The 23,585-nt window shown below is 37.3% G+C and overlaps 1 protein-coding gene across 1 annotated transcript in view; it reads left to right on the forward strand.

Annotated features, from left to right (window-relative positions):
• The window catches only part of LOC134670330 (protein kinase C, brain isozyme), a 318,426-nt gene that overhangs the window by 263,620 nt on the left and 31,221 nt on the right, over positions 1 to 23,585 (forward strand). Inside the window, exons 2-6 of the mRNA XM_063528130.1 lie at positions 6,748 to 6,779; positions 7,569 to 7,651; positions 15,577 to 15,688; positions 21,165 to 21,293; positions 21,674 to 21,870. Of these exons, the coding sequence (XP_063384200.1) occupies positions 6,748 to 6,779; positions 7,569 to 7,651; positions 15,577 to 15,688; positions 21,165 to 21,293; positions 21,674 to 21,870 (553 nt within the window). The remainder of the gene's footprint in view (positions 1 to 6,747; positions 6,780 to 7,568; positions 7,652 to 15,576; positions 15,689 to 21,164; positions 21,294 to 21,673; positions 21,871 to 23,585) is intronic.

Raw genomic sequence — 23,585 nt, forward strand, 5'->3', positions numbered from 1 at the left:
CATAGGCACCATTATGAAACTCAGGTCAAGCGACGACCCGCCAGATTAAGCATTATCAAAAATCAAAAAGACGATTTACAAGGACGTAATGTATCAGTTCCAATCCAAAAACAAATTTTCAAATAGGATTCAACCTCCAGTACAGTAGATGAGGCATTTATAGGTAGAAAACCGTGTTACAATTTATTTTCATTTAAACTTTTTCGATTTCGCGAACGATAGTTCAAACCGTCTTTTTCCAAGCTCCGCGGCGTTTCTCCAAAAGACCTATTTCTGTAGTACAACTGCGTTAGTTAAGATCTTTCGATGCATGAAGACTGTTACATCACAGTTCACAACTAGGCTGCAAAGTAATTCCCTTCGCTACACGACCCGCCCGTAACTATGCGACTAGTTATTCACCTAACCTGACCAATTTCCCCAACTGAAAAATCTGCCAACAAAGTGTGGTATAAATGCTTTCATAAATTCCAAATTTCTATAAAAATAAGATGTTTATAACGACACCCCGACACTTTGTTCCGTTCAAGTCGGTGCAAAATTATCTTAGACGGACTCTACGCGAAGATAATTATGATTATTTTAGCGATTTTGAATAAAAAGTAAGTTCATCATCCCATCTCACATTCAGTGCCGAAAACCCGACTATCGGGTATTTTATGATTTCGTGGAAACGAACGCGGGCCGGGCCGGGCGACCCGATAGTCGGGATTGTGGTACTACTGCTTTATATAACGAAATTGTTGTGGCCTGGCGCGGACGTCTTGTGTGGTTGGGCAATCAATGTGTTGGGCATCGGTAATTTCTTACCATTAGGCGATTCATCTGCTCGTTTGCTATATCATATAAAAATGTCATTGTATACTGTTCCCAGTGAGCAAAGCTCTCTTCGCTCTAGGCAAGATAGGAGTCTAGTCTAAAGCCTAGATATTTCAACCCAGTTTCGACGCTACGACCGTCGTGTGATTTATGAACTAACTCCAGACGCTGAAAAAGTTTTTAATTAAGTGTTACATCAACCACTGATTTATTACGAGTAGGTACATTATGCTTCATTGTCATTGCCAAAAGATTGATGACCTCAATGTACCGCGATATTTGGCATAGAATAAGATATTTAATATTTCATACTATGAGCGATTAACTATGTAGAAATAAAGACGTATTTAAAGATCTGATACAACATTCAAGCGTCGTCAGAAACTTTTTACCGGCAATCCAATTTATTTGTGTTTGTTAAAAAGCGACAACATTTACTTAACAGCAGCATACTGAGCATTATAGCATTTAAGAATGATATTTAAAATACTTATATATATGAATTATAACCAAATACCGATTTCAGGTCCACAATTTCAACCGTTCGATTTTATACTTAATTCAATTATTTCTGTATCGATAATTAACCTTAACACATTCCGAACGTGAAATTAATTTAGTAATTACAATTAGGTATTAGGCCGCTAAGTAATTGGTGTTTGCTGTTATGAATTATGAACGCCGTTATTGATTTAATAAAGTTAGTTAAGAGGTTTTATTTAATTGAAATACACACAGATATTTAACAAAAACTGTTAATAAGCTTAGTTCATTAAAAAGTGATTATAGGTATTTGGTCAAATTTAACTAACAAAAAAAAAACTATAACTTTTCTCTCTTGTGTTTTTTATAATAAGCTTGTGTTCGTACTGTCAAGTTTGTGCAATGTTATCGTGGTTAGAATTTATTTGAAACCTGAAAGACGTAAAATTACCCAAGAAGGACACCCAAATTATTTTCAGGTTTTATTTTCGTTCCATTTGTTGAAACAGTCCGAGAGAGCTCAAATTTCTACATTGTTTACTCACCAAATAAATTACGTGGACGATGTCATCATTATTAAGCGCATTCATAACTCTCACTTCAAAAACAATTCGGCCTATGTCGGTTTTACCGTCATGCGATTTTAGACCTAATAGCTGTGGAATTATGCCTTAAAATAACTCAATATTCACGTTGAGTTAGGTCTCTCTGTTGTCTAGTCAATTTATTTAAGCGCGAAATTAAATTAGTTAAGCCGAGCAATAATAGGTTATTTGGTTTCGTAGACAATAATGGAGTTTATTTAATATTATATTAGTAATACTGATGGTTTAATTAAAACACTTAAGTAAACTCATTTGCGAAAAATATCACTTAGGAAAATTGATGGACGTTACATTTTCAGAAGAAGAATTTATTTATTAAAAGTTCAAATACATATTTATCATAGTCTAGCATACCAATCTATACGTGGAAAAGATCGCGTCATTAAAAAAAACATTACCTATTTATAGGAGATATTGACTTCTTTTATTATTTTATCTCCTTAGATATCACGGGCCCATAATCCCGGTTTTTTGATAGGCTTGCATGGGGACACAGATCCAACACGTAGGGGGCCTCTACGTGTTGGATCTGTGTCCCCACGCAAGCCTATCAAAAAACCGGGATTATTGGAGAGCTTTTATGTCATGTAGAACGCCTGCTGGAACCCGTGCACAGGTGCAACAATAAACACCCATGAACCGGTCTCAGCAGGCATTGGGACTATTGTAGAAAAAGAGAACAGTATACCGGTCTATGGATTGTAGTTTGGGTGGACTATGAGACTGGGTTATTACAAAGACGTACGGGCACCTGCCATAACAATGTTTTCACAAGTTATCGAGGCAGGCGGTGACTTGCCGCTGACTAGATGGGCCCCTGAAACTGCCGTCGCGAAGACGACCAGGGGCAACATCGGTGTGAGCGGCTCAGGGGTGTCGAGAGGTGTGCGCCGCTTTCTACCCAGTGGCTGTTACCAGCCACTGTGCCAACTCGCGTCTTATGCATCTTTCACTTCCACCCCTGGAGCATATAGCTCTAGCGACTCCTCTCTGGACGGCCAATGAAGGCAAGCCAGAGCTGAGAGTCCTGCGGGTCTCCTTGGGGTCCACTCCGACCGACGAAGACACGCCGGAGACGGAGACCCTGACCAACTCTCGGGAGCACTCGGGTCCGTGGGGTCGTTACTCCCCAACAGCTCGCCACAAGCAAACATTACCTATTTATAGGAGACATTGACTTCTTTTATTACTGTTATTGTTAAATTTCCTGCCTTTTTAACTTACGAATTTGTTTGCCAGACTATTTATTTAAATATTTATTTTACCGTGACATTTGTCTTTCTTTATTCATCGCTATTTGTATAAGATATATCTATATAGGCCAATCTATACAAATGGATCTTACTTTGAACTTTTAAACTGAAACAGATGCCATATACCTAACGTAAGAAACGTGTGACTAAGGCCTCCAATGCTTAGAGTGACCACTCGGCCAACCGGGCCAGAACAGCCCTGCCATTTTCCAAATTGCACAGCAAAGCTATAACTGACAAGCCTAATAAAAGCATTAAATGAGGGCCCTTTATTGAACAAATTATTTCCTTATGAAGTAATTTTATTTCTCGCACCTACGCAATTTCTAAGCATCAATTCTTCCGTACCTGTCTAAGAAACAGAAAGGAAATATGGGTATATAAGTACGTTCAATATCAATTTTCATGGCTCCCGGCATTTTGACTTACCTACACCTACAAGGAAACTCTTGTGAAATTATCATACATTCATTTTGTTCCTTGTGTCAATCTTAGATTGATATTTAAATATACTTTGAATGTTGCGGGGATTTCCTTAAGGTTTTTCCTTTCATTACATAATTTTACGTTCTATTTTCCTGTCAAGTGTCCTTTAATTTGACTGTGCAAGCTCATTACACATTAAAGTATGTTTCATTGCTTTTTATTATTAATTTCCTCCATCTTCTCCCTTTTTGCATGTCGGTTAGAAATTGAATTACTGTCAGCCGAAGCCATAATTACTTCAGTAATCAAAATCGGGTAGCTACTATAAAACAACCCAACTATTATAATATTTATGTAATAGTCCAGTACTACAACTATGGTCACAGAATAAATAATAGTACTAGGTACAGAATACTCACTCTCTAACAAAACGCGTCTGTTACGATCAGCACAGATATGGCCGCTAGGTGGCGACAGCGCCATGCGAGGCTTATGGCTTTCCCCAAAATTGGGGTGAAACAGATGTACTTTTAGCTACCTGTAGCAAAGCGACGAAATCGCGGAGTGAGCCACGCCTGCTATGGTCCACATAATACATTAAAATTAAGTTTAAATATCTATGTTATTTTTGGTTTTGTCTGCATTTTTCTTTCTATCTTTCTATTTATTGGAATACTTTGCCATAGAATAGAATAGAATAGAATGTTTTTATTCGTGACAAAACTTATAGATAAACAACTTCCATAGAAGTATGACAGTTAAATAGTGGTTTTACTTGCACGAGATATATACATAGAGTAAATGTATACGAGTTAATTTTGGACCATGGGAATTTAGGGCTATAAGTAGGTACGTAGTTGAGAGTTTTTACGGTAAATAGTTTTGTCGCTACGGTGGAACACACTACACAATAATGTAACAAAAAATATACCTGCCTAATTATGTACATTGGTAAAATTCGCTTCCCATAGTCGAGTAAAAATTCGATTGATTCCCAATTTTAACCTTTTTACATAAAGTGTACTCATTTTATTTTTAATTTACTTGTCCCAAAAATAACATAGAAGCTTGACACAATAATGAATTTATGGAGTCATCTTCACTAAGTGAATTTTAGAGAGTTCCTTCCCTGAATCGATTGTATTCAAATTTAATCAAACCGGAATTGTTTTCGGGAGCGATCGTAAAATGAGGTTTATTACAAATGTAATAAATATATAAACATGGACCATCTAAAGTGTCATTCTATGGAACTTGCTAAGTGTAAACAAACCGCCATATTGAAATTGTCTCTGCATGATAATTGGACTGCGTTATGGAATAACGAACTAAGTAGTTCGTTATAACGAACTAAGTCACTAAACAACAAACAAACAAAAGTCACTAGTAAAATTGGACTGCGTCACTGCGTGTTCGTTATAACGAACTAAGTCACTAAACAACAAACAAACAAAAGTCACTAGTAAAATTGGACTGCGTTATGGAATAACGAACTAAGTAGTTCGTTATAACGAACTACTTAGTTCGTCACTAAACAAAAGTCACTAGTAAAATTGGACTGCGTTATGGAATAACGAACTAAGTAGTTCGTTATAACGAACTACTTAGTTCGTTATTCCATAACGCAGTCCAATTTTACTAGTGACTTTTGTTTACATAAGTTAGCAGTTCCATAGAATGACACTTTATGATTCTAATGTCATTGTTCCAAAAATAGTGAACTAAGGCTAACATTCCATTTCCAACGACAGCTGCACTACTGTCAATTTTACTATGGAAATTGACAATGACAGCGACGCGTTCAGTACCGGTAGTGCAGCTGCGGTTAGAAATGGAATGTTACCATTAAGGTGACATTCACATTGAGATTGCATTGCACCACCATTATTGCTCAGTATTGCGACGTGACATTGCTGATGCTGCTAACTGCATTGTTGCAGCAAATAAAATCAAAGCAAAAGTCTGCACAGCAGAATGTAAATGCTGCAATAATGCTGGGCCTGGGTCCGAATCCGAATGATACCTTATGGCTCTTCTACACGATGGGCCAACGCCGGCCACTCCAAGGGACGCATTTATGCGTTAGAGGGAGCAAGTGATATTGCTATCTCATTCTACCGCATGGCTGCGGCACTGCCGTCAAATGGTAGAACACTGCAAGTCAAAAAACGCAGTTTTGAGAAAAACGCATTTAAAGGTTTAAACATTCCGGCCTTTGAAACACCTATTTTTTATATACTTATAAGGTTGAAATTTACACAATATATACCTAAGAGTGTATTTTATATAGCCGACTAATGAACATTTTATAAATTAGTGTATTTATTTAAATATTAGCCATAAAGTGTTTTGCCAATAAGATCTAACAAAAAATAACCTAAAGAAGTTCTTAGCAAAACGCTGTAACTCCATAGTTACATCATTTTGCCACAATTATTTCTTAGTTGCAGCGTTTTGGCCGTTAGATTATAACTCATAAAGTGTGTCATTGAAAAAAAGAAAACATTGTAAGTGTAATTCTTAACATGGATATGTAATTAAAAAAAAGTTAAATTAATTAGGTAATTGGATTTTTTTACTTTAAATTTTTATAAACGGTATTACTATAATTTTTTCAGTGTCTTACCGCGTTTTGGCGTATTCTACGCTCTTAATTTAACAATACAAGCAGAACGCTGCAGGTAGCACTTACAGCGTTCTGCTTTACTCTGTGTTATGATGTATTAACACGACACAGAAATAAACACGCGTTAACTCTTGTTACAATGTTTTGGTATGCTTAGCCTATAGTTGCCGCGTTTTGACAGTTTTCTACAGACTTAATTAAAAGAGATATCAAAAATCTGAAAAAAGGGGATGATAGAAGAACATAAAAGGAATCATTTGATCCAAGGCAACTTAAAACGCTGTAACTTGAGTTGCAGCGTTTTACCATTTGACGGCAGCGCTGCGTATGAGTGGCCGGCGTTGGCCCATCGTGTAGAGGAGCCATAACGCGCCACTTTCACCCTCCCACTAACCCGGGGTCAACCGCTTAAACCGTTAACCCAGTGTCAAATTGGACTGGTAACCATGGTAACCGGGTTAGTGGGATGGTGCAAGTGGCCCTAATTGTTTAACAATTAGATAACGAATTACTGACCTGTTCTCTTTTGTTTCAGGGGTTTCGGCAAACAAGGCTTCCAATGTCAAGGTGAGAGCTAAATATAGAAATTCTTGCAAGATATCCACCTATCAGCCAGCGTATTATGGATAGCTTTATCCATCTTTATCCAAGTGATAAAATAACTGTCACTGTTTAACACCGTGGGATAGAAAGTGATGGACACCGTTTTATCACGCTGTCGCGTAGACAAGAACAACCATCATATCCGTACAGGTCTGTTCTGAATCTAGCACAGAATTGGAAACCTAATAGGTTGATTATCGATAGATGATGGTTTGATTTCATTTGTTACATTTTTTATTTGTTACCTATTTATAACCTGGATTTTTGGGTGCGTTCGGTACTCGTGTGTGTATAACTTTGATTTTTGTAAAATCGTTACCAAACTATTAAATAAAAAATAGGCAGTAAGCTCCAAACGGTTTTAGAAATGTTCAAATATATTCCTTTTTTACGGTTTTTACCTAATTTTTAGTCATTCTCGCACCCAAAAATCCGTAGTATGATTATTATTTATTAGGGCCACGCCCCAATCACTAATCCGGGGTTACTCGGATAATCCTGGAGTTACCATGGTTACCAGTACAATTTGACGTTAGTGGGATGGTGCAAGGGGCGCTTAAGGTGGCCACTGACGAGCCTTCAAACAGTCCAAATAGCGTGGCTGCAATCCAAAATCGGTCCGTGAATGTCAAAAACGTACAATGTTTAATATTAGGATGTCGTCCATTTGGATGAATCCATTTTAATGGAATCCATTTGGAAGGCTCGTCAGTGGCCTGCTTTAGAGATTGACATGTTAATTGTTGTCCCCAGTATGCAGTTTCGTGGTCCACAAGAGATGTCACGAGTACGTCACGTTCACGTGCCCCGGCGCCGACAAGGGAGCGGATTCCGACGTAAGTTACCTCTTACATTGCATACCTTATTTATATCGGCGGCCGATCATAAGATCAGTCATATCGTGAAACGTGAAAATCTTTGACTCGTTCCCTGAGTCGACGGAGCCCCGCTACGCGGGGCTCCTATTTCTGGGCAGTTTGCCCTTCGGGCATCTGAAGCAACCTTAACGAACCTATCTTACCTATATATTGGTTTAATGTGACTATCCTCAAAACAATACACAGGAAAATTACGATCTGCCTGATCTTACGATCGGCCGCCGACATTTATACCGGGTCGATTATTATTAGGGATCAGTGGGATCTTATCATTTATCATCTGATATCGTGGTTGTCACTTTTGTAACAGGCCAATTCGAACGTACACCTCACATCAAATCGGTATTTGAATCATATTGGAAAAATATCGGTTGGCTGTCATTTCTGCGTTAATTTGGTTCTGACTTGTCCGTACATGTATTAGTGCGAGCGAGACAGCCGCGCGAATGACAGCGAACTGACAGGCATATCCTAATTTTAATTAAAATTAGAATACGACTGTGATAATTATGATTTCAATTTCATTCAAGTATCGGTTTGATGTCAGGTGTCATGTTCTAAGTCGCCTGTGAGTGTGATTCATAAGGCGTATTATGGATGGTTTTAATGGTAAAAAAATATATACGTACTTAAGTCACTTTTTAACACAACGGGTTAGAAAATGACGGACACCATTATATCACGCTGTTATGTAGACAAGATATAATATAGGCGATAAGTAAGTTAAGTAAACAGTTTATTGTACGAAAAGAAAGGAATATTGGTTATATCAGCTAAAACATAAATGTGTAGTACAAAGGCGAACTTATCCCTTAAGGCAAGCAGCGGTCGGCAACCTTTTAGCAGCCAAGGGCCACATAGTGGTTAACGGAGGTGATGCGGGCCGTACTTTGTTAATATTTTTATGACCTTATGAGACATTGTCGTTTGTCACTATTACATACAAAATAGCCAAGGCGGCACTCGGGCCGCAAGTGACAGGTTCACGAGCCGCATGCGGCCCGCGGGCTGTTGGTTGCCGACCGCTGCCTTAAGGGATGACGACAGTGAAATGACATATTCAGTATATGTCATTTCACTGTCATTCCCATTTCCAAACAATATAATAGTACAACCATCGTATCCGTACAGAATGATATGATTCAGTCATGATTCATGATAGACGATTTTTGATTATTTGTTTACAATTTCATGCTGTTAATAATTTGTAACTAAAGCAAAATAATGTAATAATAGCGATCTTCGAATCACCAAATTCGTCCCCCTGTTTTTTAATAATTTGTATACTTTGAAGCAATTCAATAAGGCAGATAACGGCTTAGTGGCTTGAGCAGCCGAGGATGAAATGTTATTATGCTTACCGTACATTTCTGGCTGTGTAATTCCTGTTGCTTCAGCGAGCGTGGACGATTTGAATTTTAGGGCGCCAGTGCACGGTCTCCAGATCTATAACAGCTGTGAATTAAAAAAAAACATCTCGGAGTATCTTTTATTTATTTGGGGGTTTCTTACTCTCGTTATTTAGGATGTAAACAATTAATTTCAATTTCGTTTGAACTTCTTATATTGCCTGTGGTTGCCTAGATTGATAAAGCAACGGTTGAAGTGTCATACGCCTTGCGGCATAGGTATTGTCACTCTTGATAGTGACATTGTATGCCGCGCCATATTTGACGTAAAACTTGACAAGCGACTTTGCGTAGTTAGACGTACCTATATAAGAAAAAAAAAGTGTTTTGTACAAAATATAATTAAAATCATTCGCATTTTGAGCAGTTTTACTGGTTCACCTAAATATTAGAATCGTCCGTGCTTGTTTAGATTTGGAATTACACCCTTAACGTTACACAAAATTTGATATAATAAGGTAACCGCCGTCGGCGGAACAAGTTGCCCGGGAAAAGGTCGGGATATTTAAAAACATAATACAGGTTTAATGAAAAACTTCTTGCCCTACAGGAAAATAACGTTAGCATTAAGTTTTTTTAGGTTTTCAATTTATCTGTAATGTTGTTTTTTGTTTGCGGCTTGGTTCTTTATAATTTTTAAGAAAAAAAAACCGACTTCTATGGGGCCCGGTGAAAGATTATGGTAGATGGTGCACTATGTAGAAAAGGAGGTAAAACCACTACTTTCTAGTAGCATTTCGTTTCCGTAAGGGTCGTAGTTATCTAGCCTAACCTAACCCACTTCTCTGATAGCAGTTCGGTTCTGTGAGGATCGCAGTTCGAACCTAATCAAACCCACTTTTCTAGTAGCATTTCGTTTCTGTAAGACTCGCAGTTCTAACCAAACCTAACCCACTTTTGTTCGGTTCTGTGAGGATCGCAGTTCAAACCTAACCTAACCCACTTAACGGAGCATGCGGTGCACGGTGTACGGGAGTTTGAGCGTGAGGGGTTTGGCATCATCATACCCACATTTTATGGTAGGTAATCATAGTGGTTTATTTAGTTTAGGTATCATAGTGGTTTTCCGGGTCAAGGTCCGGGTCTCTGAGTCAGAGTCCGGGTCCGAGTCCCGGTCCAAGTCCGGGTCCGGGTCCGAGTCCTGGTCCGAGTCCGAGTCCGGGTCCGAGTCCGGGTCCGAGTCCGAGTCCGAGTCCGGGTCCGAACCGGATCCGGGTATGAGTCCGGGTCCCAGTCCAAGTCAAAATCGAAATTCGAAATCACCAAACATGTACTATGCGTCGTTGAAGAGTTCTGTTCTGATCATCATCAGCAGTTCCACTTCATCAAATGCGACAGTTTTTCATGTAAATGCTTCCCTCGATTCCTTATGGATCCCATCATCAGAACTCGACATTCACATTCTGGACATCGTCTTGCCAGTTATTACTCACATAGTCAATACTTCTCTACTCACTGGCGTTTTCCCATCATGCTGGCGTAAGGCGTTTGTCATCCCACTCCCTAAAATTAATAATCCAAGCTCACTTAGCCACTTTCGTCCCATATCTATTCTCCCGTTTCTGTCCAAAATACTAGAGGCCGCGGCCCACAAACAGATCTCACACTTTGTTCATAGCAACAGTCTCCTTTCACCGCTGCAGTCTGGTTTCCGGTCTGGACACAGCACCACCACCGCTCTACTTAAAGTTACAGAGGACATAAGACTCGGTATGGAATCTTCCAAAGTTACGGTGTTAGTGCTGATAGATTTCTCCAACGCCTTTAATGCGGTAGACCATGACCTACTTTTGGCTACTCTTACTCATTTGCGGGTTTCTTCAGATGCCACAAAGTGGTTCTTTTCATATCTTTCCGATAGAGCCCAGGCAGTCCGTGCCAGCCGCTCCTTATCTGATTGGTCTGAACTGAGTACTGGAGTACCTCAAGGCGGTATTCTCTCTCCTTTTCTCTTTTCAATTTTTATTAATCTTATTACCGCCAAGATTCGATGCTCTTACCATTTGTACGCAGACGATCTTCAGCTGTACTCGCAAGTTGACGTGGAAGATATAAACACGGCTATCTCATCAATAAATGCTGACTTGGATTACATCGCCGAGTGGTCTGCTAGCTTTGGCATTTGTGTAAATCCAGCTAAATGCCAAGCCATAATTTTAGGTAGCCAGTGGCAAATGTCTAGGTTGAGTACAATACCTGTTGCTCCGATCCTTTTTGAGGATGCTGTAATTCCGGTGAGCAGTCGGGTTAAGAATCTCGGATTAGTTTTAGATTCCAACCTTTCCTGGTCTAGTCAACTCTCGGAGACAAGTCGGAAGGTCACAGGTACACTTAGAACTCTATATAAATTTAAAAACTTTCTGCCTGTAAGCACGAAAAAAATGTTAGTGCAGTCCTTAGTGTTACCAATAATTGATTACGGGGATGTGTGTACTACTAATGCCACTCAGGAATCACTCAATAAACTAGACCGTCTACTCAATAACTGTATTAGATTTATATTTGGACTTCGTAAATACGATCATGTCTCCTTTTACCGCCGGCAGCTCAACTGGCTCTCCATCCGTCGTCGTAGGTCCTTCCGGATCCTTTGTATCCTATTTTCGATCCTGTTTGAGCCTTCTGCTCCTGGATATCTCAAAAGTAAATTCGTCTTCGATACTCCTCGTCCAGGATGTGAGCTGCGTACCTCCCGCGTTCTCAAACTGACCATACCTTCTCACCGTACTGGTTTTATGACTAATTCTTTCGCCGTCCAGGCTAGTCGTCTCTGGAATTCACTCCCTCTAAATATTAGACAAGCTCCAAGTAAGTTTTCTTTTAAGCGGTTGTTGCGTAAGCATTTGCTAAAACAAGAGTTCGAATAATATCCATCATTATTATATTTATAGTATGTATTGTATAAATATGTAGTAGTTTATATATATTTTATTTATTTATGTAGTTTATATGTATAGTTTGCTTTTTTTTTATTCACTGAATAAGTATATTTCTCTCTCTGCACCAATTGTAGATGTCTGTTTGGCCCTATGGTTGACTGGTAGAGAATGCCATTTGGCATTAAGTCCGCCATTTGTACATTTTTGTTTATACTTTGTGCAATAAAGTTTAAATAAATAAATAAATAAATAACTCGAGCTTGACAGAAATGTGGCTTAAAAACTAAACTTGCTTAACAAACATAACGAAGAGGACAAATCGCCAAACGTGAACTATGCGTCGTTGAAGAGTTCCGTTCTGATCATCATCAGCAGTTCCACTTCATCAAATGCGACAGTTTTTAATGAAAATGCTTGATTTTCTGATGAAAATACAAAAATCTCTATACGCATGCCTTTAAAATTTGAGGAGTTCCCTCGATTTCTCATGGATCCCATCATCAGAACTCAAGCTTGATAAAATTGTGGCTTAAAAACTTAACTTGCTTAACAAACATAACGAAGAGGACAAATCGCCAAAGGTGAACTATGCGTCGTTGAAGAGTTCCGTTCTGATCATCATCAGCAGTTCCACTTCATCAAATGTCACGTTTTTGAATGTATATGCTTGATTTGTTGATAAAAACACAAAAATCACCATATGTATGCCTTTAAGATTTGAGGAGTTCCGTCGATTCCTCATGGATCCCATCATCAGAACTGGATTTTGACAAAAACGGGACCAATCTGTATGCATATACATACAATCAAAAAAATAATTTTCAAAATCGGTCCAGTAATGACGGAGATATGGAGTAACAAACATAAAAAATAAAAAAAAAATAAAAAAAATAAAAATATATAAAAAAAAAAACATACAACCGAATTGATAACCTCCTCCTTTGGGATTTGGAAGTCGGTTAATAAAAATTATAAATGTATTATGATCACGGAATAATTTATACTTATAATATAAGTTACTGTCTAATTATTTCTGGGAAAACATGTTATTACTTGCATGAATGTAAAAAACAACGGGTTGCAGCCCGGGAGTGCCGGCAGAAGTGAAAACTTATACTTATAATATAAGTTACTGTCTATAATATATACTTATTATATTAATAATTTATACTTATAATATAAGTTACTGTCTAATTATTTCTGGGAAAACATGTTATTACTTGCATGAATGTAAAAAACAACGGGTTGCAGCCCGGGAGTGCCGGCAGAAGTGAAAACTCAATGACATTGTAACAGTTTTTCGATCAGGTCACGTGTCCGTCTTACGAATTTTCAATCTGTCGAATCTGTCGGTCACGTGACCTGTCGCGAGTTTAACATTTTTTCCCCATCACAAAAAATGCACAGCGCCGCTAAAGAAGTTTTCACTGCAAAAAAAAATATTTTTTATAACAATGTTATGAAACTCTGTAATAATCGTTTTTGTTATTTTTCTTATTGTTTTCAGGTCCTATAATATTTAAGTTAAGTAATTGATTCACCAGCAGCAGATACTTTGGCAGTTTTAAAACAAAATACTTTTATAATTGTAAAGCTTTCAAATATTATAAAACTTTAGATTAGATAATAATAATATAATTTTGTTCTACGTTTGCCAAACGATGTTTGCAAAACGAAAACTACTTAAATAAATTAATATTTTCTTTGACGTTAGAAGACTTTGAAGTCAAGAAACTTATAAACAACCAAATATAAAATAACCTTTACATTTTCATATAATTTATTCTCAGTAGAAAATCGAGAAAATGAAATTGAATAATAAATAATAAATGTTTCAATGCTTTCGTGTTTTGTTTTAGTGCGTCTATTACATTTGTGAAGGTCGATTCTATTCGATTCGAGCTCAGGGGGCCTACCGCAAACCACGTTTGACGTGTTGTCTCCCTGTTACACTTATGTACGAATTTAGAAGTGCAACAGAGAGCCAACACGTTAAACGTGGTTCGCGGTAGGCCCTCAGGTAGCTGAGAAAGAATCGAACTGTACCTATTGTGTTGTGATTTAACAATTGTTAAAGTTTTAATACAACCGAGCGTGCACACAGTTGCACTTTTCACTCGCTACATACAAAATCCAATCTGTAATGACTTAAATACATGGAAAATGACGTGTGCAAAGACAAATCTTGCAAACCTCGATCTCTTTTTGTATACGGATGAGACTACACGCATCGCCATAGGTACAGTTGTACCTACGCTTCGGCAGAGGGGAAATACATAGTACGAAAGCCGTCCCTTCTCGGTGTTGCTCGAAGCCGAAAATCCTATTGAACAAAAACAAGTCGCAATTTGTCGCCGCAGGCTTGGTTCTTTGATGACTGTTTGGATAATAATCCCTACAGTAGCTCTAGCTCTCTTCTTTTTCTTAAGAGAGAACTTAGCCGCCGTCATATAGTTGCAAAGTTTCACGCTTTCGTTTTATAACGACATTCTGAAGTAACATGACATGAAATTTGACATTAACATTCACGTTACACTATTTCGCTTCGCAGTTTTTGCTGCTAAAAATTGTTATACATAAGTACAAAGAAAATAGAGCGAGTTGAGGTTTTGTGTGTAAAACTTCATCAAGCTGAAACGGAGACACTTCGCGCTAGCTCGGATACAAAATGATGTTTATTATTGAGACCAATTTGATTTCACGTTAACCGATAGGTAGGTATAAAAACAACAGTCCTTCTGTCCCTTCATGTTGTGTGCAGACAGAGCACAATAAAAGAACAATGCGTAACTTTGGAAACAAATAAAAAGTTGGTAACGCTCATGTGCTCCCTAATTACTCTCGCTCGCTTTGACCATTGTCTTGTTATTTGATATTGCGTGGATTTGGGTTTTTTATTGGATTTGATATAAGCTTAATACATTACAGTGTGCTCAACATAGGCTTTTGTTGGTACTATCTTGGTCTTAAATGAACATTGTCGAAATTGTCCAGAACAATCCGTATAAATAATATAAATAGTAGATTAGTAGTTAATCGTATTAGAGAAAATTTATAGGAAAAAATAATCGGATACAGAATAAAAGATTGTATTTTAACTAAATTATTTGAAAAACTGTCAAGGTTTCTGCAAAATTACCTGTGTAAAGTATGTAATCGTGATATTTAGTGTTTTGACAGGCAAATAAGTAAATGTTCGCGATTTGGATCCTGGTCCCTGGTCTGATTGAAACATTGAGTTTTGCCACATATAAAACTCGCCTGTTCTTTTTTATGTCCATTTTTTCCAGGGAAATAGATTCGTTCTGCGACCATTGTCGGTAGCTCCTCTACGGACTGATCTATCCATGAAGACATTGAAGACCTACATATAAAAATAGCCTACCTCTTCCTTCTTCTATTTCTTCAAGGTACCTACAATGTCAACAGCTTCTGCCTCCACATGTACGCGTAGCCGACGTTCTTCGACCATTGTGAATCCTCTTCGAGCTGAATCACCAAATTGAACTCCAGAATGACCTATAAGAAATGTTATGTTTTCCCTCCCCTTATCTTTATATCGAAAGGTACCTACAATGCGACCATTGACCAACAGGACACCCGCACGCGACACAACTTCCGCGCCCACACGTACGCGTCGCCGACGTTCTGTGACCATTGCGGGTCGCTTCTCTACGGGCTTATCCACCAGGGGCTCAAGTGCCAAGGTACCCGCGGCGCTTCGCTTGGACTAACGCTTTGTGTGCTCGCTCTTTTCAGATCTGCTTGGTGGTGGTGCTTTGCTAATGCTTTTCTTTCTTTTAGGAGTTGTGTATGGATTTAAGACGATGCTGTCAAAAAAAGGGGTTGGTCTTCCTGGCCTGAGAGTTTAAATTCTTTGGAACTTTCGAGAATACAAGTTACAATTTTTAATTGTACATTGACAACATACCAAAATACGGGAGGCATGTTGCCCAATATATTCCTTCATTTCGACTTGATGAATATTTTTGCTTGAAGCATCGTGAAACAGTTCCAGCTTTTTTTAAACAATTTTAACATTAAATGTGTAACCAGATTACTTTAGCAGTAAACAGTCATCTTAAATCCAATCACAGCTATATTTCACCCATTTTCTGCTAACTTTACTCACCTATTTTTACGTTGTCAAGGCCGCCTACGCCCCCCACAAATGGAATACGTGGACATTCATTGCGCCGACGTTTTGTGACCATTGTGGTACCCTCCTCCATGGTCTGGCCACGCAGGGACTCAAGTGTGCAGGTACTGCGTACTGACAGCCCTGTAGGAGAATGGAGGTCCTGGATGTCAGATAAAAATGCAACGGTAAATGCGTCAACTTCTGAATTGATTTCGTATAATAGTGCATCTTCGCCGGAGGTATTCATATCAAATTCACGAACATGATTAATTGCTTACATATGATCGCGAACGATTGGCTTCAAAAGAATGCTTCCCGTGGAAAGCGCCTTTATTGATGTTTTAGAGTATTTGGCCGCGAGCAATAAGCCTTGTTCATCGTCAAATACCTTTTAAGAATTTTCAGATGTTGACGACTGACAAGCTTTTATCATAAATAAAGATTTATGTATAAATTACGTTATTGATTCAAATAAATTACTCCCAGATGAATGTCGAAGGGGATAAGTAAAGCGACATAAAAGCTTGTATAGTGTAATTGGATGAACACATAGATGCGTGGCCCCTTAGCAATGAATGAACACAATAACATGCCATACTTATACATTGAAAATATATGTATATACTATATACCTAAATGGAATTGAAAATATATATTCCCTACTAATGAAGGAACATAGGTCAAAGCAATAAATAAAAATCTGATTTTCTGTTGACGTATTTGACACGTATGTTATCAAAATTTGTATTTAGAAGTTTATAAATATGTCCTTATTGGTTCAATGAATACAGACTAGAATATAAACCCAATGTCGAAAAGCCTAACTTTTTCATATTTTTCTTACTCCCCAGTTGTAATAATAAAGTAAATCGTAATTTCGGAGACCACGACGGCACTGGAACTTGAGGGAATTCGCGATTCATCTTCATAATTGTCTCTTTATTTAGGAATGAGAAATTCTCTATTACCCCTGCACAGTGCGATGATGAAAGACATCCCAAGAGACTCCTTCATTGTGATTGTGAATATACCTTGGAAGACATTGAAGAATATTTAGTAACCTTTATGAATGCATGAACGATCGCATATAAATGAAAAGTTATGTAACAAATCGTAAAATAGGAAAACATCAAAAACTCAAGAGAATTTAAGTCAACAAGCAATAATATGTTTTTGACCTAATAAAAATCAGATGTTTATAATCATTAACTACAATAGTGTCATTGGTAATAGCGATGGTTTAAAGCTGTCAAGTTATAAATAAAGTTTAGCCTCACTTTTATGACAGATTTTTCTTTATCTAAAGAAAAGAAACGACAATCTAGCCTATTACTAAAACATAAAAAAATACATTACTTGTAATAGTCTAGGACGTATAGGCGAATAGAAACAAAAACGAAATACAAACCACATTATTTAATTTCTTCTATTTTATTTTGTGCTCAGCGCTAAATTTATTTGCTTATCACAATTGGCTTTGATGATTTATCTTTCATCTGTCTCTATAAAAACACTAGCATGTTTTAATTTACGCATGTTCTCTAATTAATTAATTGTATTGTAATTGATATTATTTAAGAGTGACGGTCCCTTACTTTCTTTTCTTGTAAGTAGGTAAGTAACTATCTTATTTTCGCAGACTCTGGTTCTCCGAAACAAAAGCTGGGACAACCAATATATTTATAAGTTGATATGAAATAACTGGACTTTAAATATATAATTTTAATAACGTTTGTTAATTAACGATTTTATTAGCTTACTGCTGAGAAAGCAAGAGTCATTTTACTCAATAATTAGGCTACTTTTTTATGCACGGTATCATTATAAAAATTGTGTGTGTGACGTTTGTACAAAGCATGTTTGTATTTGTTTCAATATAAAACTTAGATCATATGTGTGTTTACTCTTCTGAACTAAGCATGCTTTAAGTTATTACTTACGACCTTACTACTTGCTTGTAACTAAATTGTAACTATTAATACTCTCGCGGAAGAGTATCGTCATTATATAAATTACCTTCATCTTAAGCTTTTGACCCGAATTCATTAAGTTAATTTTCCAAATTATTTGAAATTACCGAGGTAAGAAATACAATTTTTATTTATTTATCTCTGCCTACAGCTCAGCTTACTGTAATCGGCTTATTTAAAGCCCCCAAGTTGCTAATGTAATTTTAATGTTAAAACAAAACGAATCGGTTAATTTGAAGCGATCCTCGCCGGGCTATCAGTCAGGGAATTCGAAATATGTACAATATTATTGTAGGCGGGTCACAAGTACATAAAAGGTTGAGTATTTATGTTAGAACTTTGACATTTCAAAATGAACAAAATAATTAAATAAATTTTACATGTGGACCTAATATCAGTCCTTGTGGTACTCTACTACACTTACAATAATACATTTACATCGGTTCATTCGAATTCGGAATTTTATTACATTAGATAACACTGCAATATGATGAAATTCACGTAATAGCCATGTCCAGAAATATTTAAAGCAAGCCATCCTCTTCTATATTCTCATTTAAATACTTGAAAAATTTAAATAAATAAATCAAATACTACTTGACGTAGCTTTTAATTAAAAAAAATAATTTAAATTTAAAGCAGCTTTTAATTTACAATGCCAAAGCAATTAAACTTTTGTTTGCTACGCAACTTTTATATTAATCTTCTGTACTAACATATGTTAACAATGATATTATGTAACATACAACATCAAAATTCGGGTAAAGTGTTGGCAAACATGATAGCAAACAAATGATTACGATATATGTGTTGTTGTGTTATGATAACGTGGTAGGTTAAATTAAATACAGTCAATATTGTACCCAATATTATGTCAACGATGTCAGAAGGTTGTATATATATCGCGCGACAAAGATCATCATTATCATCAAGAGGAAGAGGGACTAAATTAAAGTAGGTACATATTTCCTAATTGAAACTGTAAAGTCATTTGTTTTACTTACCTAACTTCTCTTCTCGGAAGTACTAATTGGTCACAATTAATTTACGAGTAATAAACTTGAGACAGAATGAAGCCTTGATTTGGTTAAATTATAATAAAGGCCAATCTGAGAATAATCTTAAATAACAAAGGTCAGACAAGATTAATCCTATTGTATTGTTTAACAAATTATGGTTGGTCACCATGTCACTAATCGAATCTAAATAATAAAAAAAAATTGTACTTAATTTTAATAAAATTTGTAATTTTAGTAGGATTTACAAAGTTCCACAAAATGATTGTTAGCTTGCAGAAATTAATTTACCATGCGGTCATGGCAATGACGCGACCGATACGCTGGAATAATGGGCGTAAATTTAGAACATGAAATAATTTAGTCTTTCAAAACCAATATGTTAGTAGAAAATTTGTACATTTTCCTTTTTCTACTGACAAAATTGGCTTGCCAGACTATATTATTATTGAACATTGAAAACATTTATTTTCAGGCAACTATTTGCCCATAGATAAATACCTTAAAACTAGCATACATATTAATACAAAATATATCTTAAAACTAAAAACACAATTATGGCTGCGATGCAGTATATGATTAGGTACGGGTTAATGTGGACGCAACTGAAAATTTGCCGCGTCCCCGTGCTAAATTAGTCGTGGCCCCCGTCTCACCACGCTGACCACTGTCGCCTGCTATTGACAATTCACCGTACATTTCTGGTCTAAATATCGACCGTGAATTGTATAGGAAATTATTAGTGTCTGGTGTCAAATGTCAAGTTGGTGAAATAGGTTCCTGGAGCACCTATGTCACCATGGGTGTCCGGAGGGTGACTGTGAGTTATCTTATACGCTTATATGCTCTGTAGGTATCTTGTAGTTCAGTTGATTTGTGGCAAAATTCCTTTTCGTTCATCAATATCCAATATTTCTGTTTATTTATACCTATTTACATCAACAATAGGTTGTATAACGTCGGGTGACAAGCAAAAGTCACTAAGTACTATCAAAAAATTAAAGTAACAATGCACTTTATTACACTTGTAACACGGTTTATTGTCCAATAATTTCAATGGTGTTAGTTAGTAACTTTGCTTGTCACCCGACGATAATATTTCCTAACTAATTTTGCATGAATAAAACAATTTGATCCGCAAGTATACCATGTCGCTTTGAGAAGCTAGCTACATATGATTTTATTTTTTAATTTATTCATCAATTCATCTGTACCTCAGGACGTATTATATTATTCCATTTTTCTTTAACATTTCTCTCACAAAAAGCATGCTTGAGTTATGCACCACTTTGTATAATCTAACTCACTGTTTTAACTTAGATATTAATTAAGTTGGTAACTTTTACTAACGTACTTAAGAGCTCAAGTAAGTATCTTATTTAAGAGTTTTTCTCAGAAAAAGTTTTGTTAATTTAATAAACATTTAAGACTTAAGAAAGGCATCGGATACAGTTCGTTTAATGAGTTTGAGACTGAAAAATAAGAAAGCAAAAAGTCTGGTTAATTAAAAGGGCATTTAGTAGATTTTTTGTTACACTTGCAGATGACTTTATGTCTATGCAGTAAAAGTTTATTGTAATATACAATGTAAAGACTATATCGGCTTAAAGAAGAAACTTAAAGATGCATACAATTTACATTGTGAATAAAATTGCATTTTTTTTACATTTATTGAAAAAAATAATAAGGTAAGAGAGAGAATTCAATTATAGATACTTTCTGGCAAAGCTATGTCTCCAGAATTATACAGCAATCTGATACCGCAAATGTTATTCCTAATCCTAAGTCTTAACGTTATGCAAGTGCTTAAGAGACTATCAATAGTTAGTATCAATGCCTCAAAGAGAACGGATATTAAGTAGAAAAAATTCAAATGATCTGCATCCACACTTTCGAACAAATACCTAGGTACTTGTTCTCTATTATATTATAAGTAGCTTTGGTGAAGAAGTGAATCGTTTCAACGATTAATAAACTTCAAACGCTAATCATTGAATTAAAGAAGTTATATAATAAGATTTGATTGATTACTTAACTAATTGATGATTTTGTGTAGCATGCGACATGAACGTGCACAAGCGGTGCGAGGAGTCGGTGCCCAACCTGTGCGGCTGCGACCACACCGAGCGGCGCGGACGCATACAGCTAACTGTCACCTGTACCGGAAACAAGCTCACTGTCGAAGGTAAAGTATCATGTAGCATGCGGCATGAACCAGGCCGCGTATCCAACATGCCAATCACTTACGCTCCGTAGCGATCGAAACGCAACTGTCGCTATTCTGAAAATTGATTACTTAATATACCTATATACTTTTCGTTGTGTTATATTATCATCAATACGCCGTATGCTAAGGGGCCTACAGATTACCAGTTCGCCAGACGATATCAGCCTGTCAGTTGTTCGGAACGGTCACCTTTTGCTGAACTGACAGGCTGATGTCGTCCGGCGAACTAGTAATCTGTAAGCCCTTTAAGTGATTTTCTCAATTATAGCTGGAATATCTCGAAGAGCAGAGCAGTTATTATACTACATTATATTACTGACAGAGCACACATTTCACAGTAAAGCAAGGCCGCAACCTGATCCCGATGGACCCGAACGGTCTCTCCGACCCCTACGTCAAGATGAAGCTGATCCCCGACTCGGACAACGTCAAGAAAAAAACCAAAACCATCCGCAGCACACTCAATCCCGTCTGGAACGAGACGCTCACCTTCGATCTGAAGCCGGAGGATAAGGATCGTCGGCTGCTTATTGAGGTACGGTTTTTAAGAAGTTGTAGCTGATATGTTTCGAATTCTTACTAGCAACTTACATGTTTATTACATGTTCATGTCGCAAGTAGCTGACGGTCTTTCCACCGCTATACAACCGGCTGACGATCTTTTTTATTTATAAAAGTGTCTAAACTATCATCTGACAGACTATCAAACGGGAGGCGACGACTGGAAAAAAAATATTTTAACATATTCATGTGATCAACTGACGGTCTTTCCACCGCGATCTTCGAGCAACACCGGCTTCTGACATGCTCGAAGCAACCGGCTGACTATTTTTTAATTCACGATAGCATCTAAACTATCATCTGACAAAATATCAAGCGGGAGGCGATGACTGACGATATTTGCTCCTGGCTCGCGGTCTAATAGCTATTGGTCCCATAAATATTGGCAGGTACTAACTGTTTTCCACAAATAAATTTTTTCAAACATTGGTTTTATCAACGTATATCTTAGACGTAGTGATCTGCTATTCGAAATTCAGGTGTATTTTTTACCTCACGAAGTAAAATGACAATTTAGCATTCTAAAAATTATGTAAATGCGAGATTAGACGAAGAAACCGCAGCACCAGTGGCGGGACTTCCATACAAGCCCAAAAGCCGGGCTTGCCCTAAGGCAACTAATTGCCTTACCGAAATTACGTAGTGATAAGATCAATAAAGATTATTTTGAAAATCGCGCGCCAAACGAACCCGTATTATTAAATTCAAGCCACAGCGGCCTCGAACCGCGGCACGAGCGTGTTGCAAAATTATGCCGCGGCGTGGCGCCTCGTCCGCGCGAACTAAATCAGGCGGAGGATGTTCTAGCTATCCTGCTCGAACTCGCACTCGTTGGCTTGCAACCGTGCTTGCTTTTTCGTCCCGCTCTGGGCACTATCAGCCTACAAACCGTCAAAGAACGATGTAACTATTTGTTGGTATGTATAGCAATTTTATAAGACGATTTATGCTTGGATTTTGTGTGAAGTTAGCTGCATAAGTTCGCACAGCGCGCGTTCGCGTTTACTTCAAGTGTATTATTATTTAGTTGAGCCGAGTCAGTGGTCGAGTCGAAAGTAACGAAAGTTTGTTTAAGTGAATTTGATTAAATAGTGAATGTGAATTTGTTCATTGTTGTGGCGCTTAGTTTAATAAGTGTTAACAATGGATCAAGAAGTGGTTCCTTGTGACGGTTTGAAATGCGTCCACGTTTTAGTCAACCAAAACAAGGTAAAGTCTTTGACCTTTGTCGAAAAACGGGACCTAATTTCCCCGGCAAAACCAACACCCGACTTGTGTATTTCTCAGTCAAGTCAGTCGCGTAAGAGAAATTTCTGTAGGGCCGTCTACAAAACTCATTGGATTGTTGGTTGTTCCCATACAAATAAGATGTATTGCTGGTGTTGCATATTTTTTTCGAACGATATTAACGTTTGGAATACTTCTGGCTATAACGATTTAAATAATTTATCTGGAGCAATAAAGAGGCACATGAATTCCGGTAAACATATGTGTGCAGTGATTTCTTTTAGCAATTTTGGGAAACAAAGGATCGAGGCCTCTTTGTCGCGACAATTATCAGAAGAAATATCAAAACATAACATGCGTGTTGACAACAATCGTAGTGTTTTTCAGAGGTTAGTCGATATTGTGTGCCATTTAGCACAGCAAGAACTTCCTTTTAGAGGACACGATGAGTCAAACACTTCA

This window comes from Cydia fagiglandana, chromosome 13, assembly GCF_963556715.1.
Source record: "Cydia fagiglandana chromosome 13, ilCydFagi1.1, whole genome shotgun sequence".
Classification (NCBI taxonomy): Eukaryota; Metazoa; Arthropoda; class Insecta; order Lepidoptera; family Tortricidae; genus Cydia; species Cydia fagiglandana.